The following is a 15,010-nucleotide window of genomic DNA, read 5'->3' as shown; positions in this document are numbered from 1 at the left end:
GTGGCTCTGCTGTGTGCTGTTTAGAGGTAGTTTCTTGAGGTGATTTCAATCTCCAGTTGTCAGGATACCAGTGGTCCAGTTCCGTTCTGCCAGGATAACAAGCATAAATTGGCAGCGGTGGCATGACCCAGCAGAAACAGCCAAGTCTCCACCGAATCAGCATGAGTCAGCAGCCATGCTTCCACCGAATCAGCATGAGTCAGCAGGAACAACCAGGACTAGCAGGGATAGCAGAGGTTCTCTGCTGTGCCTTTCTCAGCAAAGTGAAGATCAGGGAAGATGAAGACCAACGAAGCTCTGCAAAACTAACTATGCAAGCCCAGTGGTCCGTCACTGTCCAATGTATATGTCCTCCAAACATCACCTGTCCCAGCTCAGGTCTAGCCTCAGCAAAACACCACGTGAATCTATATCAGCTGACATATCCAGAAACTTCACTTCACTCTACCAGTCGGCTTGAGTCCAAAGAAGTGGCAAGAAGCCGCCAGAACACCACCAGAAGTTTTTTTGGTGCATTTCTGTCTATGATGCCATGACAAAAAAGTTGACCAGTAAGGGATGGCGAGGAGAACCAATACCATCCAGTGTTGCCCATCGTCTGTTGAACTACGTTTATGTTCCTTCTTGACATCGCATGTCCTTCTATCTGTTTGCCTTAGCAGAACATCCTTTTACCTGTGCCTGCTCCGGGAAACAAAGCATCCTGTCACCTGTGTGCCCTGGCAAAACCTCGTTCAGCATTAACCGACTTTCTGAAGAAACCAGAAGTTTCTTAGCCATGTGTTCAACTAGCTGCATGGTGTAGAGAATACGGAAGTCAGCTGAGCAGGAGGCTGGGTCCTCTTTGGTGTCTAACAGCTTTCCAGACTTGGACTCTGTGAATGGTGATACATGCTTACTAGTGGCTGTGGCTGGTATGCAGCAGAAGTCAGCTGTGCCCACAAGGCGTCTCTGGCTCATAGGAAGCTAGCACATCTTTGGTCTCACTTTCCAGGTAGCTAGCAGTAAGATCTCCTGGCTATGTGGAACATGGTTCCTCTACAGCCTTGATGGGGGTAGGTGTACCTAACACTAACATGGATATGAGTAGGAAGTCAGGGGCGGTCTATGGGGACACCATCTTAATATTTCACACGTTATCAGATACAGGAACACAGTGTAAATAAAATTAAACAGCTACATACTTAGTAACAGATCCTAGAAATACTATATGCAAAATTAAATATGTTCTTAGTAAGACACACATTGGAGAGTGCAGTAGGTAAAATTAAACAAGCATATACTTAGTAACAACAGCATGCTCACCCTGGCAATTTGGAGATGATCACACAGAAATAGAACAAATCTGTGTGACAATTTAGTGTGTAAGATGAAGCCTTCCCACATCTATGAGTGGCTGTCGTAATAGATGTTACCTGAAAGCTTCTATTTAAATAAATTCTAAATATGTAGGCAATCACAAGGGGAAAAAACCCAAAACCCTTCTAATTAGCAAATGAAAATGTAAGAAAATTGTCTTAGTCAGGGTTTCTATTCCTGCACAAACATCATGACCAAGAAGCAAGTTGGGGAGAATAGGATTTATTCAGCTTACACTTCCACATTGCTGTTCATCACCAGAGGAAGTCAGGACTGGAACCCAAGCAGGTCAGGAAGCAGGAGCTGATGCAGAGGCCATGGAGATATGTTACTTACTGGCTTGCTTCCCCTGGCTTGCTCATAGAACCCAGGTCTACCAGCCCAGGGATGGAACCACTTACAATGGGCTGGGTCCTCCCCCCTTGATCACTAGTTGAGGAAATGCCTTACAGCTGAATCTCATGGAGGCATTTTCTCAACTGATGTTCCTTTCTCTGTGATAACTCCAGCTTGTGTCAAGTTGACACAAAACCAGCCAGTACAAAAATTTACATGGATGTAGGGGAAATCATTTTAGTCTACAAAATAAAAGCCAGAAATTATAAAGATAATAAAATTATAATGCATGTGACAATGGGCTCATAACCTTCATATAGAAGTTCAAATGCATTCATTAGAAAAATGCTACCTCAGGGAGGGGAGACTATTCCTGTAAGGCAGCCATGAATGCTGGAAACTGTAGCAGATGTTCTCTGTGGCATCCCAGCAGTGATGGAGAGAGAGGGTCCTGATTTCGGATTGGCAGGAACCCGAATACTTGTCCACACCAGTGTGTGTGAGGGCTTTAGGAATGCACCTCTCACAAACAGTGAATAAACTCAAAAGAGGGGGCATCATGGGTGAGCCTACTAAGTGCGTCTAATAGGAAGACTGGGGAATCCATCTAGTTCCGTGGCGGAGTGCTGACCTAGCATTCGTAAAGCTCTGGATTCAATAAAAACAAGAAGCCTATTTCTGGGAACTGCCTAAGAAGCCACGGTGTTTACATGCTTAGAATATTCCCCCGTGCATTGTTTGTGGTAGGTAAAAATTTAGTGAGAGTTTCCAGTTAATTCAAACCAACCCACCTGCCACACAGCGCTCAGCGGGCTGAAGCAGGGCACAAAGCAGCAAGCCCCTCCTCGTCCCCAAATAGAGCCACAGCTGGCCTCCAGGAAACAGCTAAAATTAACAGCTCAACGAAGAAAACTGGCTGTGCATTTTGCGCCATTGTTGAACCAAATGGTACATGATCCCGGGACTCTCCACGTCCTGTCTGTCTGCACCCTGCTGATTTCATCTGTACCCGAACCTCAGCGCACTGCTCAAAGCTGGGGGAAAGCAAGCTCAACACGCCAAGGGCACAGCAGAGCCCGCATCTGCAGGAAGCACGCAGGCAGGCTTATGTGCCACCTCATGATGCTAGCAGCCCCAACCTCATGTCCTCGTCTACGATGAATCTCTCTCAGAAGAAACCAACAACACTTGGAGTCAGGGCTTGAGGAGTTTGTTTATGCAGCATAGCTCACACTGTGGAGCAAATGTCGGAAGGAGGTTGACAACGCCTGCTTCAGCTCAGACTATTTGAAATGAGCAACTCGTTTGTGCAACAACTGCTTCTCCTAGGTAGATCTGATCATCCTCTGTGTGCACCACCAAGTCCGACTCTGAGAGAGAGCTCTTTCTGGAGATAATTAAGAAGAACCCTCAGAAGAGTTCCCGGTCCAGTTTGGAGTTGGTGAAATGAGTTGGCAAACATCTTGTTTGGGAACTTCTGAGAGGGAAGGTAAAATCAGCACCGTCATTAACAAGAACGGGTTCTGCTGTGGCTCAGCCTTCGTGGTATCTGCCTGTGGGCAATAGCAAGCCAAGGTGACTAAGTGCAGGAAGATGGGTAACCTGCAGCTCCAGCTAGCTACCTAAGACGGATGGCCGGACGGATGAAGAGCTGGGAGCAAGTTCAGGTGGCACACAAGCTGTAGTCAGAGGCACATGAAATAATTTAGGTTTCAGACACCCACCAAGGAAGACTTAAGATACACCTGCCTTGCTATGCCTCCTCCTGTCTACGTGTCTGCTGGCTATGTTTAATTTTACAGAGAGTGAAAATACACAGTAGCTGCCCAGCTCCTTGGTAAGGCACTGTCACTAATTTTTAATCACACACAAGGACAAAAGTGAACCTGTTGTGGGACAGCGTGTTAGTGGCACACCTACCCCCTGCCGATTGACATCTTGTTACCATGGGAACTAGACACACCCACCCCCTGCTGATTGACATCTCACCACAGTGGGAACTGAACTTATTCTTTTATTTCTACTAGAAAACGAAGCAGACCAGTGCCAGCATGGGACCCGTGTCTATAGACCTTGCTTTGTGGAGTGTTCGCTTTTCAGAAGTGAGCCTGTCCTGTTCACTAGTTGTGAGCTGTGTAGCAGAAATTATTAAAACTTGGCCCAGGGTTTCTACCCTGCCTTTGGTTATCGAGTTTCCGGATGAAAGACTCACTCACAGCCTTTATATTTACAATATGCCTTAAACAGCACAGTTGCCTACCCTCCATGTTGTTAGACTCTATTTCCCTATCGATAACCCAAGTTATTACTTACTGTGTTTCATCTGGGCTGCTCTTATCTCCAGCCTTCGGGGCTATGCTCTCTTCTCTCTGAACCTAGGGTTGCTCCCTTCCTCCTCCTGCACTTTCTTCTCCCTCCTGGGCCCAAAGCCCAGGAAATCTAACCCTCACCTATGTCTCTTCTGCCAAACTATTGGCTGTTGGCATCATTATTTACCAATCACAATTAACTGGGGGCAGGGTCACTGTCTTTGTGTGTGTGTGTGTGTGTGTGTGTGTGTGTGTGTGTGTGTGTGTGTGTGGCCAACACAGTCTTGGGGGCCCCAATTTAGCATTATAATACAAATAACATTAGGCCAACCCTCTAGAGAGGTGACCTAGCCTTCTTCATTTCTTTCCTCTGCTACTGGGATGGGCAAGACATTAGCCACATTCTTTCCTAGTCACCTAGTTGATGTGGCATGTGTGAGCCACATACTTGAGTCTTGTTTATTAATGTGAATGTTGAAATTCAACAGCAGAATCCAAAAGTTGGGGCCTAGTTGGCATCAGCAGCCTTCTGAGTGAGAACTGTTTTCTGCTCAAAAAGCAAAATGAGAAGAGATGCATCCTCGGATGTGCAGAGTCTAAAGCAAATCTACCCTGCCGCTGTTCTTTAAACTTCTAGAGGGCATGTGTCAACAAAATGACCAATGGGAGAGAGAAACAGGAAATCCAAAGCTGGAAGGGGAAGCTAAAGGTCAGGCAGCTTTGCCTCCTAGTACCTTCCCATGAGCCACTAGTCAGGGACTTGAAACAGGAAGAGAGAAAATTTGACTCTATCCTAAGTAACTTAGTTGAGACCCTATCTCTAAAATAAGGGACTGGGGATGTATCTCAGTGCCCTGTGCAAAAGTCAAATCCCCAGGACCAGAGCAGGGGAAAATGGGTATGGAAGGAGGAACTCCTGCTATCTGATGTGCTAGCACACTTAGAAAAGATGTACCAAGACTTATAAAAAGTCAAGAAATTTAATAATAAAGTCATAAAACCTTACACTTTATAGGGAAAAAATGTAGGCCATTGCCTGGCTTAGCCAGATCAATCTTCTGCGTAATCTCTAATCTTTACATGATAGAGAACTTCAGCCTCGGTAAACAGGAAAGATGGAATAGTTGCCTCCTGAATGCCTGCTCTCTCCTTCCCGGGCTGTGGGATACTAGATATTTTCATCGGGAAACTGAAGCAAGAAAGTGGAAAGCATGTGATTTAAGAAATCCATTAAAAGATTAGACACGGGACTCAAATTAGTAGATAAAATCCAACTATATGACCACAAATGGAACTGAAAATTTCTTTTAAAGAATTATTTATTTTCTTTATATGAGCACACCATAGCTGTCTTCAGACACACCAGAAAGGGGCATCAGATCCCATTACAGATGATTGTGAGCCACCATGTGGTTGTTGAGAATTGAACTCAGGACCTCTGGAAGTCAGTGCTCTTAACCACTGAGCCATCTCTCCAGCCCCTTGGAGATTGTTTTTAAGGTTGTACTGAGCATGTCAACAGACCTGTCAGAGAGCTAGGGGCCTGATGGTGGATGTATGGATTTCCTATGTACCAAAGTTACAAAACATGTTAGTGTGCATGCCTGTAATTCTAACACTTGAAAGGAAAGAAAGAAAGGTTAAGAGTTCAAGGCCAACCTGGGCTATGTAATTGGGTCTTAAAGAATAAGGGGAAAAAATGGAGACAGAAGACATAGAAAGGAGAAGGAGGAGGAGGAGAAAAGGGAGGAAGAGGAGAAGCAGAAGCGCACCACTGATGGGACATCCGTGACCAAAGTGAAGCGAGAACATGCTTGCCATGAGCCGGGAGCTCAGATGCTACGGGATCAGCCTGAGTTGTAGGATCTGTGGACTCTTTCTCTTTCCAAACCTGGTTCTTGTAAGTATCGTTAAGTTGATTATAAAATGCTCGAGGGACAACAGTGGAGGCATTTAAAGTACTAAGTGGAAGGTTCACACCTGTCGCCAGGGTTTCCTACAGAGCTCCAGTCACTTTGTAGCACCGTGAGAGAGGGGAGACCTGCAGTCTCTGCAGCCAACACAGCAAGCAGACATGCATGCTCCAGGTCACCTGAATCTTTATCTTTTTATCTGTGTGTGTGTGTGTGTGTGTGTGTGTGTGTGTGTGTGTGTGTACAATGTGCAGGCAGTCCCTGAGAGAGCCAGAAGGGGGCATCAGATACCCTGGGACTGGAGTTACAGATGATTGTGAGCCACCAGGTGGGCACCAGGAATTGAACCTGTGTCCTTTGGAAGAGCTTCAAGTACTCCTAACTACTGAGACACCTCTCCAGCTTCCTGCCTTCTATTTTACACAGAAATCCAACTCAAAATGGATGAAAGATATAAACATAAAATATAACACTTGGAACCTCTACAGGAAAACCTAGGAACCCGTCCTTGCTTGTCTGGATTGGAGGCTTCAGATATATCAGAGGCTTTCTACAAGGGGAAAAATTGGTAAATTGCACTTCCTCAGAATTAAACACTTCGTCTATGAAAGATTGCTAAGGGAATGAAAAGGCACAGCTCTGACTGGAGGAAATATTTGCAAATCACAGATCTGACAGAAGCCTTAGCAATTAGACCATACAAAGAGCTGTACAAACTCGGCTGTCAGGAAGCCCAGTTAAAAAGGAACCAAAGATTTGAGCAGATACTCACTAAGAAGAGGTAAATGCCATCCCATGAGAAGATCCTTGACACTGTGTGAGACCACACACTTTATTCATGAGGGCACAAAGGTGGAGAGAGAATTAGAGCATACGGGTAGGCGGGCTGCAATTTGAAAGGGCAAGCTAACAATCAGGAAGAAATCAGAGCACTTTCTGTGGAGACACTCTGTGGAAAAGCAAGTGACATGGCTCTTGGGCTCTTGGGAAGATGTGCGCTCTGACCCGGCGATTACCATCAGCCAATAGCATAAAAGAGCAGATGTTGACAGGTGAACACATCTGAACCACAGACCTCCTTGAGCAGGAATGTGGGCACCGACTCCGTAGTCTGGATGTCAGCCACACGCCTATCTGGAGCAGGCAGGGCCATCGGGCCTGGAGGACTGGCCAGCCCTGAGGAACTGCATTGGTTGTGATCATTATGAGCCCTCCTCCTGGAAGATGCCTTCACGTACTAAGCTCACGGGCCTACACTCTGGCATGTGGGGCTCTCCTTGTGCAGAAGCCTTTAGGCCCATTTCTAGCATTCCCTCAGAGTGTAGTTCCCAGATGGAATTTCCAAGTCAGAGTGGACAGTGTTCGACAGCTTCTTCGATATGTCTTTGCGGAGTTTATGTTGTCACATATTTTGTCCAGCAGTCTAGACCTCACCTGGACTGCCCTGGTCTAAAACCTTAGCCTCGGATCCAGCTGAACCACATGTAGTGAGGAATACTCACTTAGATAGACTAAGGGAACAACTCAGAAGTTTCTAGCAAACAAGGGAATTGTGTGTCCTGTAAAACCACAGCTCACACCTAGCAACCCTAGAGAAGCCCGAGTGTGTGGACACAGGTCATGCCCAGCAGGTTTGCTTTGCAAGTTGTCTTGCTGGGGAGGAGCATTTGGGGGGGTGGTAATTGTGGATGATTCCACATGAGGCTTAATTAAATGCTTTTTTCTTTAAATTAAATGCTCAGTATTTCTTACATACCGAGAGGAAAAGGTGCCTGAGTAGACATTGCTTCCCATGTTCTCACGAGTGTCCATAGTTTCTGACGTATCCTGGGAGGCAGCTGACCTTAGTTTCCTTGGCCAAATAACCCCAGAAGCTGTCACCCGGGGAGCTGTCAACTGGGAAGGGCTCACGGTGCCTTTTCCTGGAGAAAGGGTTTGCTTAAGGGACCAAACACTCAAGCACAGTTCGTGTTTCCAGAGTCAAGTTGACCAGGGAGAGACAGGAGAGAAGACAAATGTATATACTACTATGAGGCCCATGGAGAGACGGCCGTGGTTAGCGCAGGAGGGCCACACAGACCGGCAGCTCCGGTGAACGGGGCTGCAGCTGTGGGAACCCCACCTCCAGCTGAGTGGCTGAGCGCAGACAAGGTATGACACTCGGGACTGGAGCTGCACCTGCTCTCTGGCTCTTCACCTCAGCGGCCAGACCCCGATGGCCACCCAAGTCACCTCTTCCTCTTTTCTCCTCTACCCCTTCCCTGCCTGAGACCCTGAACCTAACCACCACTTCTTCAGACTCCTCCCAATCCCCAAAGACTCTCCTGTTTCTCAGGACCCTCTTTCTAGTCATTTAAAACCCACTTCTGCCCCCCAGTTCCCAGAACCCTCTTCTTGTGCCCCACTCCCAGGACCTATCTTCTGTTTCCCCAGAATTATCTAGTACTCCAAAGTTTCTTTCTAGTCCCTTAGGATCCTCTGCTGGTCCCTTAAGAACCCCTCCTGGTCCTTCAAGACTCTCTTCCTGATGTGGATATGAAAAATGTGAGATTATGTGTTCTCACCCATCCAGATATGGCTGGCCGCACTTACCAGTGTGCACTCAGCTTTGATTCAGTTCTCGATTTGTCTTCAGTGAGAAACCCCTTCTGTGCCCTTAGTCTGGTACCTGGCTTCTCCAAACAGACATCCCATAGCTCTACTTCTGTCCTGGTCTCCCCTGACCAAAGGAGCTAGCCTCTGAAGGGGTCAAGAGGGTTCCAGAGATGTTGACAGGCTGCAGAATAATCAGAACGTGAAGGAGGAAAAGTCTAAGCAAAAGTCAAATAAAATCACACAGGGAGAGGAACACAGAAATATCATCTCGTGATGAATCAACGTCTGCCTTCTGGGTTGAAAGCTTTTCCACAAACCGCTCCCTCACACTAACCTCAGACCTGAAGATAACCACCATCCTTGGCTCTCCCTAGTAATTTCTAGCCAGGGAGGTTGAGCTGGGCCCTAGTGGCAGCATCTGGGTCTTCCTCCAGTGGGGGCCACAGTGATCTGTGGGGACCCAGGATATGTTCTGGCCCCTGGTACCCCCTGTTTTGTGGTTTTAAACTCACCAGGGACACAGCATTTGTTTCCTCCCACTCCGTGGGAGTAGCCAAGACTCCAGAATAACTTTAGGGTAGTGTTCTTTAGGTTAAACTGCCCAGTTCAGATTCCATGTGTGTAACCTGGGCAAGCTACCCAAGGAACCCAGGGAAGGGGATATGGAGACAGAGACAGGAGCCCCTCATGAACACCCAGTGTCTTACTGAAATGCATCGGAGTTTCCTTGAACAAGGCTGAGGCTAGAGTCTCTCCTGTGTTAGATGTCTGCAAGTGAGGACTCTGGCCTCATGAGCAGCAGTCTGTGGGGCTGGGGCCAGGGAGCTTTCTCGGACTTCAGTGCACCCCTCACACTGGCTGAAATTTAAATACAAAGATGGCATTTCCAGCCTCACAACAGGGTGGTGGCTAATGTGTAGGTCAAGGTGGGGACCCTGGTGGCCTGTTAATGCTGAAGAGTGTGGAGGAAGCAGAGGGCTCTGCACATAGTACCCTTAGATATGGACGGCTGGTAACATGTGGCACACTAGAATCTGCAGACTTGAGCAGAGTTGTCTGGGTGCCAGCTCTCTACACCCCTCTCTGACTAGTGATGTCAGTGTCCCAGCCTACACACACGGGACGGTCTGCACATCCCTGCATGGTCCATCTACCCGCATCCTTCTGTGCTCAGGAGCCGTTGTTGGTTCCACGCCTTCAAGTCATTGCTAAACCTGATGACCACTGAGGCCTCAGACTCCTTCTGAGTAGATGTTTCACTAGAGACAAAGGCTCAGGCCTTACCACTCTGTCCACTGGGCCTCCAACACAAAGCTCCTGTCTGCAGATACTCACATGGACCTAGAGGCTCCTGGAAAGAGGTGAAACCAGGGCCTAGAAATTAAAAGGGCACTATAAAAAGGGTTCCGTTGCCACCGGTGCCGGGGTCTCACTCTGTGGGAGTCGCTCCTGTGTGGAGCCAGGCACCCGGTCCCACACGGTCTTCTAGGCCTCGCCTCACGCAGACAACAGAGCTGGAACCGCACGCTCCAGCTGCCTCTCAGCCATGGCTTTCACACACTGTCCTCCACAGCCTGGTAAAATCATGACTCAACAACTTATCAAACAGATGTATATGTTAGATTCTCAATCCACAATACATCCAAACAATAAATTCACTGCCAATTAATAAAGATATAAACTGCCCACCTAGACAAGATAAACTGATCTAGTTCCTCTTGATCAGAACCATCCTCCTCTTGAATCTCCTGCTTCTCCTTCTCTTCCGCTTTTCCAAAACTTTTGTCCCTGCCCCTCTCTCTACTGTCCAATCATGTGTTCCCTTGACATCAACCTGCACCCACTGACCCACTTTCCTGTAGATTTCCCTCTCTTGAACTTTGATATGAATTAAGTATCCAGTATGTCTTCCGTGCTTGGCTTCTCTTACTTCATGTGACCAGGGTCCACTTACGCTGTATCAGCTGATGACTAAATAGTCCATCACGCAAACCTTCATCCATAGACTTACATGTGAACCGCTTTGCCTCCTGATGTAAAGTCATGTACTGTTCTGTGGAGACGTGACTTCTCCAGCAGGGACCCATGCATAGCGCTGTGGAGTCTGATGGTAATTGCGCCTATGTGAGGAGCTGCCAGAATGCTCTCTAGAGTGACTGGACCATTTTGTATTCCCATCAGCAGTGTAAAAGAGCTCCAGTTTCTCCATATTACACTTGTCACGGTCAGACTCCTTGACTCTATCTTACTTAGTAGCATTTTCTTCAGAAATAATGGCATCAAATATCTTTGTCTATTCGTGCCTGAATGTGTGTGCTTGTGTATATGTGTGTATATATGTGTATGTGTGTGTATATATGTGTGAATATGTGTATATGTGCGGGTGTATATATGTGCATATATGTATGTATATATGTATATGTGTGTATGTGTGTATATATGTATATGTGTATATATGTGAATGTATGTGTATGTATGTGTGTATATATGTGTATGTGTATGTGTGTGGGTGTATATGTGCATGTGTATATATGTGCATATGTGTATATATATGTTTATATGTCTGAGTTTGTGTATATGTATGTGTGTGAGTATATGTCTATATGAGCTATTTGTATACTTACATGGTATTATAAATAGGATTTTCATTTTCCTATTATTGCAAGTTTATACAGAGGTAAAATTGACTTCTGTATACTTATCCTTCAATATCACCGAGTTATTCAGCTCTAATGTGTTATTTTAGTGGATTCTCAGGGCTTTTCTGTATACAAGGTCATTTTACTTGTGAACATAGGACTCCTTCCTTTCTAAACTAGATTTTTTTGCTGTGTGGGAGGAGTCTTAACTGCCCTGGCTCGAACATTTAGAACTCCTTGGGTAGGGGTAACAAGACCTGATTAGCTGATCTTACTCTTTAATGATGTTTCTATTGTGAGTTAAATTAATCAGTTTCAGGCACTAAGTCAGCCCTGCTTCCCAAGCAAGATCATTTCTACATCTTGTTTCTTTAATTATTTCATGTGTCTATTAGGAGGGCATGCTGCACCATGGCCCAATGTGGAGTTAACCTGCAGAATCGGGTTCTCTCCTTCCACCTTGCACCTCTTAGGAATCCAACTCAGGTGTGTGCCCCTGAGCCGTCTCAGAGCCCCCCCTCCACCGTGGTTTCTAGTCTTCTGTCTGCTGCCGGCTTCTCTTATCAAACTTCATTGTTGCTGTTTTCAGTTTGGTTTCTGAGATGGTCCCATGCAGCTGAGTGAGCCTCAACTGCATATATCGTTGAAGATGGGCTTGAATTCCTGATTCTCCTGCCTTCATCTTCCAACGGCTGGGGTTAGAGGGTGGACCTGAGACCCTGGTTTTCTTACGTTCCTGTAGTTTTCTGAAGATGACACTGTCTGGGTTTTGTGTGTCTCCTTCACTTCACTTCACTCTGTCGTGGTTGCTGTTGTTAACATGTGGACAGCTGATTACTTGGCTCACTGCTATTTAACCTTCTGGCCACGGACTCATCTCCAGGTTTGCTTCAGATGCTCTTTTCTACCCAAGTTCCTTTCTGTTTTACTATTCCAGAACTCCTCCATCGCATCCAAATTCTCCACTTTGCAGGCACACTACACATCCCAGTATGGCCTATATCCTTTTCCTTGTAGACAGTAGCCCTGCCCCCACCTGCATGTCCTGTTCTAGTTGTGTGAAATGTGTCGATTTTGGTCTTTTAGAGATTCAGGGTCTCGGGTCCGCCCTGTTTAGGCATTCCTACTCTAATCTTTCAGCGCACTGGGATTCCTTCTCTTCTTTCCCAGATGTCTGAGCAAAAAGTTAGGTTGCTCATCTTTTTTTTTTTTTTTTTTTTTTTTTTTTTTTTTTTTTTTTTTTTTGTAGGCATCCCACCGATCAAGTCAGAGGTGTTCCGTGGTCAGTGTTCCCAGGTTTTAAATGCTTTTCCTGAGTGAAGCCTGCTCACATATAGAAATGGTGTCAAATAAAGCTTCAGAAGAGTGGGGGCGGGGGCAGATTAGGCCTTTTCAGCCAATTTCTTCTATACCCTTTCCGGACTCGCAGATGTCCCTGGTGTTGTCTGTGTGACACCCTGCTTCCCTTCCTGACTTCCTCGTGCTCTTCCGCCCTTCCGCCAACCGGATGTTCCTCTCCTCCACAGGGCGAGTGCTCCACAAAGTGCCGCAACCTGTTCGTGCTGGAGACGGTGTGCGTGGCCTGGTTCTCCTTCGAGTTCCTGCTGCGCTCCCTGCAAGCCGAAAGCAAGTGCGCCTTCCTCAGGACGCCGCTTGCTATCATCGACATCCTGGCCATCCTGCCCTTCTACGTGTCACTGCTCGCGGGACTGGCGGCGGGGCCCACGGGCAGCAAGATGCTGGAACGCGCGGGGCTCGTGCTGCGGCTGCTGCGGGCGCTGCGCGTGCTCTACGTGATGCGCCTGGCGCGCCACTCGCTGGGGCTGCGCTCGCTCGGCCTCACCGTGCGCCGCTGCGCACGCGAGTTCGGACTGCTGCTGCTCTTCCTCTGCGTGGCCATGGCGCTCTTTGCGCCGCTCGTGCACCTGGCTGAGCGCGAGCTGGGCGCTCACCGCGACTTCTCCAGCGTCCCTGCCAGCTACTGGTGGGCAGTCATCTCCATGACCACCGTGGGCTACGGAGACATGGTGCCACGCAGCCTTCCGGGCCAGGTGGTGGCGCTGAGCAGCATCCTCAGCGGCATCCTGCTCATGGCCTTCCCCGTCACCTCCATCTTCCACACCTTCTCGCGCTCCTACTCGGAGCTCAAAGAGCAGCAACAACGCGCGGCCAGCCCCGAACCGGCCCTGCGCGAGGACAGCACACGCGACGACAGCACGCGTTCGGCCAGCGCCACCGAGGACAGCTCTCAGGACCCTGAAACCGCAGGCGCAGCTAGGAGCTTGTCCGGCCGGGTGGGACCCTGAGCTGTACTGAGAGTTTCAGTGAGTCCAAGACTCCGAACAAAACAAGCGCTGGCTGACCCAGGAGTTGCAAACTTGGTCTGGCATGTCCTTGCAGCTGGCTCGATTCCCAAGCAACCCCGAGCTTCGAGCTTCGCGTATCCTGGAGGAGATAGCAACCTGGTCTTTCTTTTTTTGTCTTCCCTCCAGTTTTAAATTTTCTACGGTTAATTAAAAATAATTGAGTCCCAGAAATTCCAAGTCTTAAGCAGATACCAGCTAACGTGGACTAAATTTTGTTCTTCCTTGGCAGCCCCAGGGAACAGAGGATGGTATCTACCTGGTGACCCTTACTGGGCATTACCCCATATAAAAGAGAGTGTCAGCTGACATCTGTCACTGCCAGCATCCACATCACCTGCCAAGTGTTGGGTAGCTGACAGGACACTTAGCCCCCTAGTTCTGACTGTTTACCCTTTGCAGGGGAAAAGAAATCTCAGAGTTGACCTCTGTTCCCCCAAACCATCTCAATCCGATGATAGAACCACTCACTCGCATAGTGGCCGTTAACCCTTTCCTGGCTCTCCCTGGTCTGCAGGAGACTTGCTTGACTCCAGGGGACGTTCGTGTCTCTTCTGTTGGGATGTTTCCCTCAGATGTGGCTCAAGTAAAAACCAAAAACCTTGAACAAGCCTAGTGGGGTGAGGAGACAGTTCAGGGAGAAGACGGTGAGGGCACCGCCAGGAGGAAGCGCAGCTTTTCTTTACACCACGGAGGCAAAGGAGATGGGACTTCCCAAATTGGGTTGCTTTGCCCCATTTCGACAAGCCTCGGGTGCTGGCACGTGCCTGCAACTGTGGCACTTGAGAAGTAGATACAAGAAGGTCAGAAGTTCAGTGTGCCCCACCGCCACACCCAAGACAGTCATAGACCCCCCTCCATCAGAAGCAAGGTCCTCGGGCTGCAGGCCACCATCATTGTCTACTACACAGCAGCTTCCAGCAAGGCCCCTATGTGAGCTCAGCATGGACCCATTTGGGGCTCTTGCACCCACAGGCTTTGCAAGAATCTACCGCAACCCAATAAAAAATTGCCAGCCCCTCCTCCTGGCAGTAGGCTGAGTTCCTCTCACGCAGGTATCATTTATGTTTTTGTGGGGGTCCATGCTGAGCCTGGGGCTCCTAGAGCTTGGAAGGGGGGGTTCCTGTGATTTAGAAGGTTGGGAAACACACAGGAGTAACAGAGCACCCCAACCCCACTTTGCTAGCACCCTCATCCTGTCAAGTTGCAGTAAGCGCAGTGTCGATAGATGGTCCTCACTCCCAGGGTAGTTGGGTAATTTCAGGGTGGCAGGTAGAAGACTGAATGCAGGACTCAGGGCTTGGATCTCCATGGAACGTCCCTGAGGATAAAGGTGACGTTGGGTGGCTGACAAACACACAAATGTCTTCACCTGTCAAGGTATGAGACAGAAGGACCCCAGGAAGCAGAGGCCATTCTTCTTCTGTGTACCCACCCTTCTCTGGGATCTTTCTACAAGCTCTTTGGGGCAAAAAGGATGCTCTGCTTTTAGATGT

At 48.1% G+C, this 15,010-nt stretch overlaps 1 protein-coding gene across 3 annotated transcripts in view; it reads left to right on the top strand.

The window, feature by feature from the left end:
- KCNG2 (potassium voltage-gated channel modifier subfamily G member 2) overlaps positions 1-14,481 on the top strand; it is a 65,032-nt gene extending 50,551 nt beyond the window's left edge. For all 3 annotated transcript variants that reach the window (XM_080919961.1, XM_080919960.1, XM_080919962.1), the window contains exon 3: positions 12,678-14,481. In XM_080919961.1, the coding sequence (XP_080776087.1) occupies positions 12,678-13,457 (780 nt within the window). In that variant the 3' untranslated portion in view covers positions 13,458-14,481. The remainder of the gene's footprint in view (positions 1-12,677) is intronic.
- The last annotated feature ends 529 nt before the right edge of the window (positions 14,482-15,010 follow it).

Source organism: Micromys minutus (assembly GCF_963924665.1).
Source record: "Micromys minutus genome assembly, chromosome: 8".
Taxonomy (NCBI): Eukaryota; Metazoa; Chordata; class Mammalia; order Rodentia; family Muridae; genus Micromys; species Micromys minutus.
Note: the sequence above shows the minus strand (reverse complement) of the source record. Positions and strands in the feature narration are given on the sequence as shown.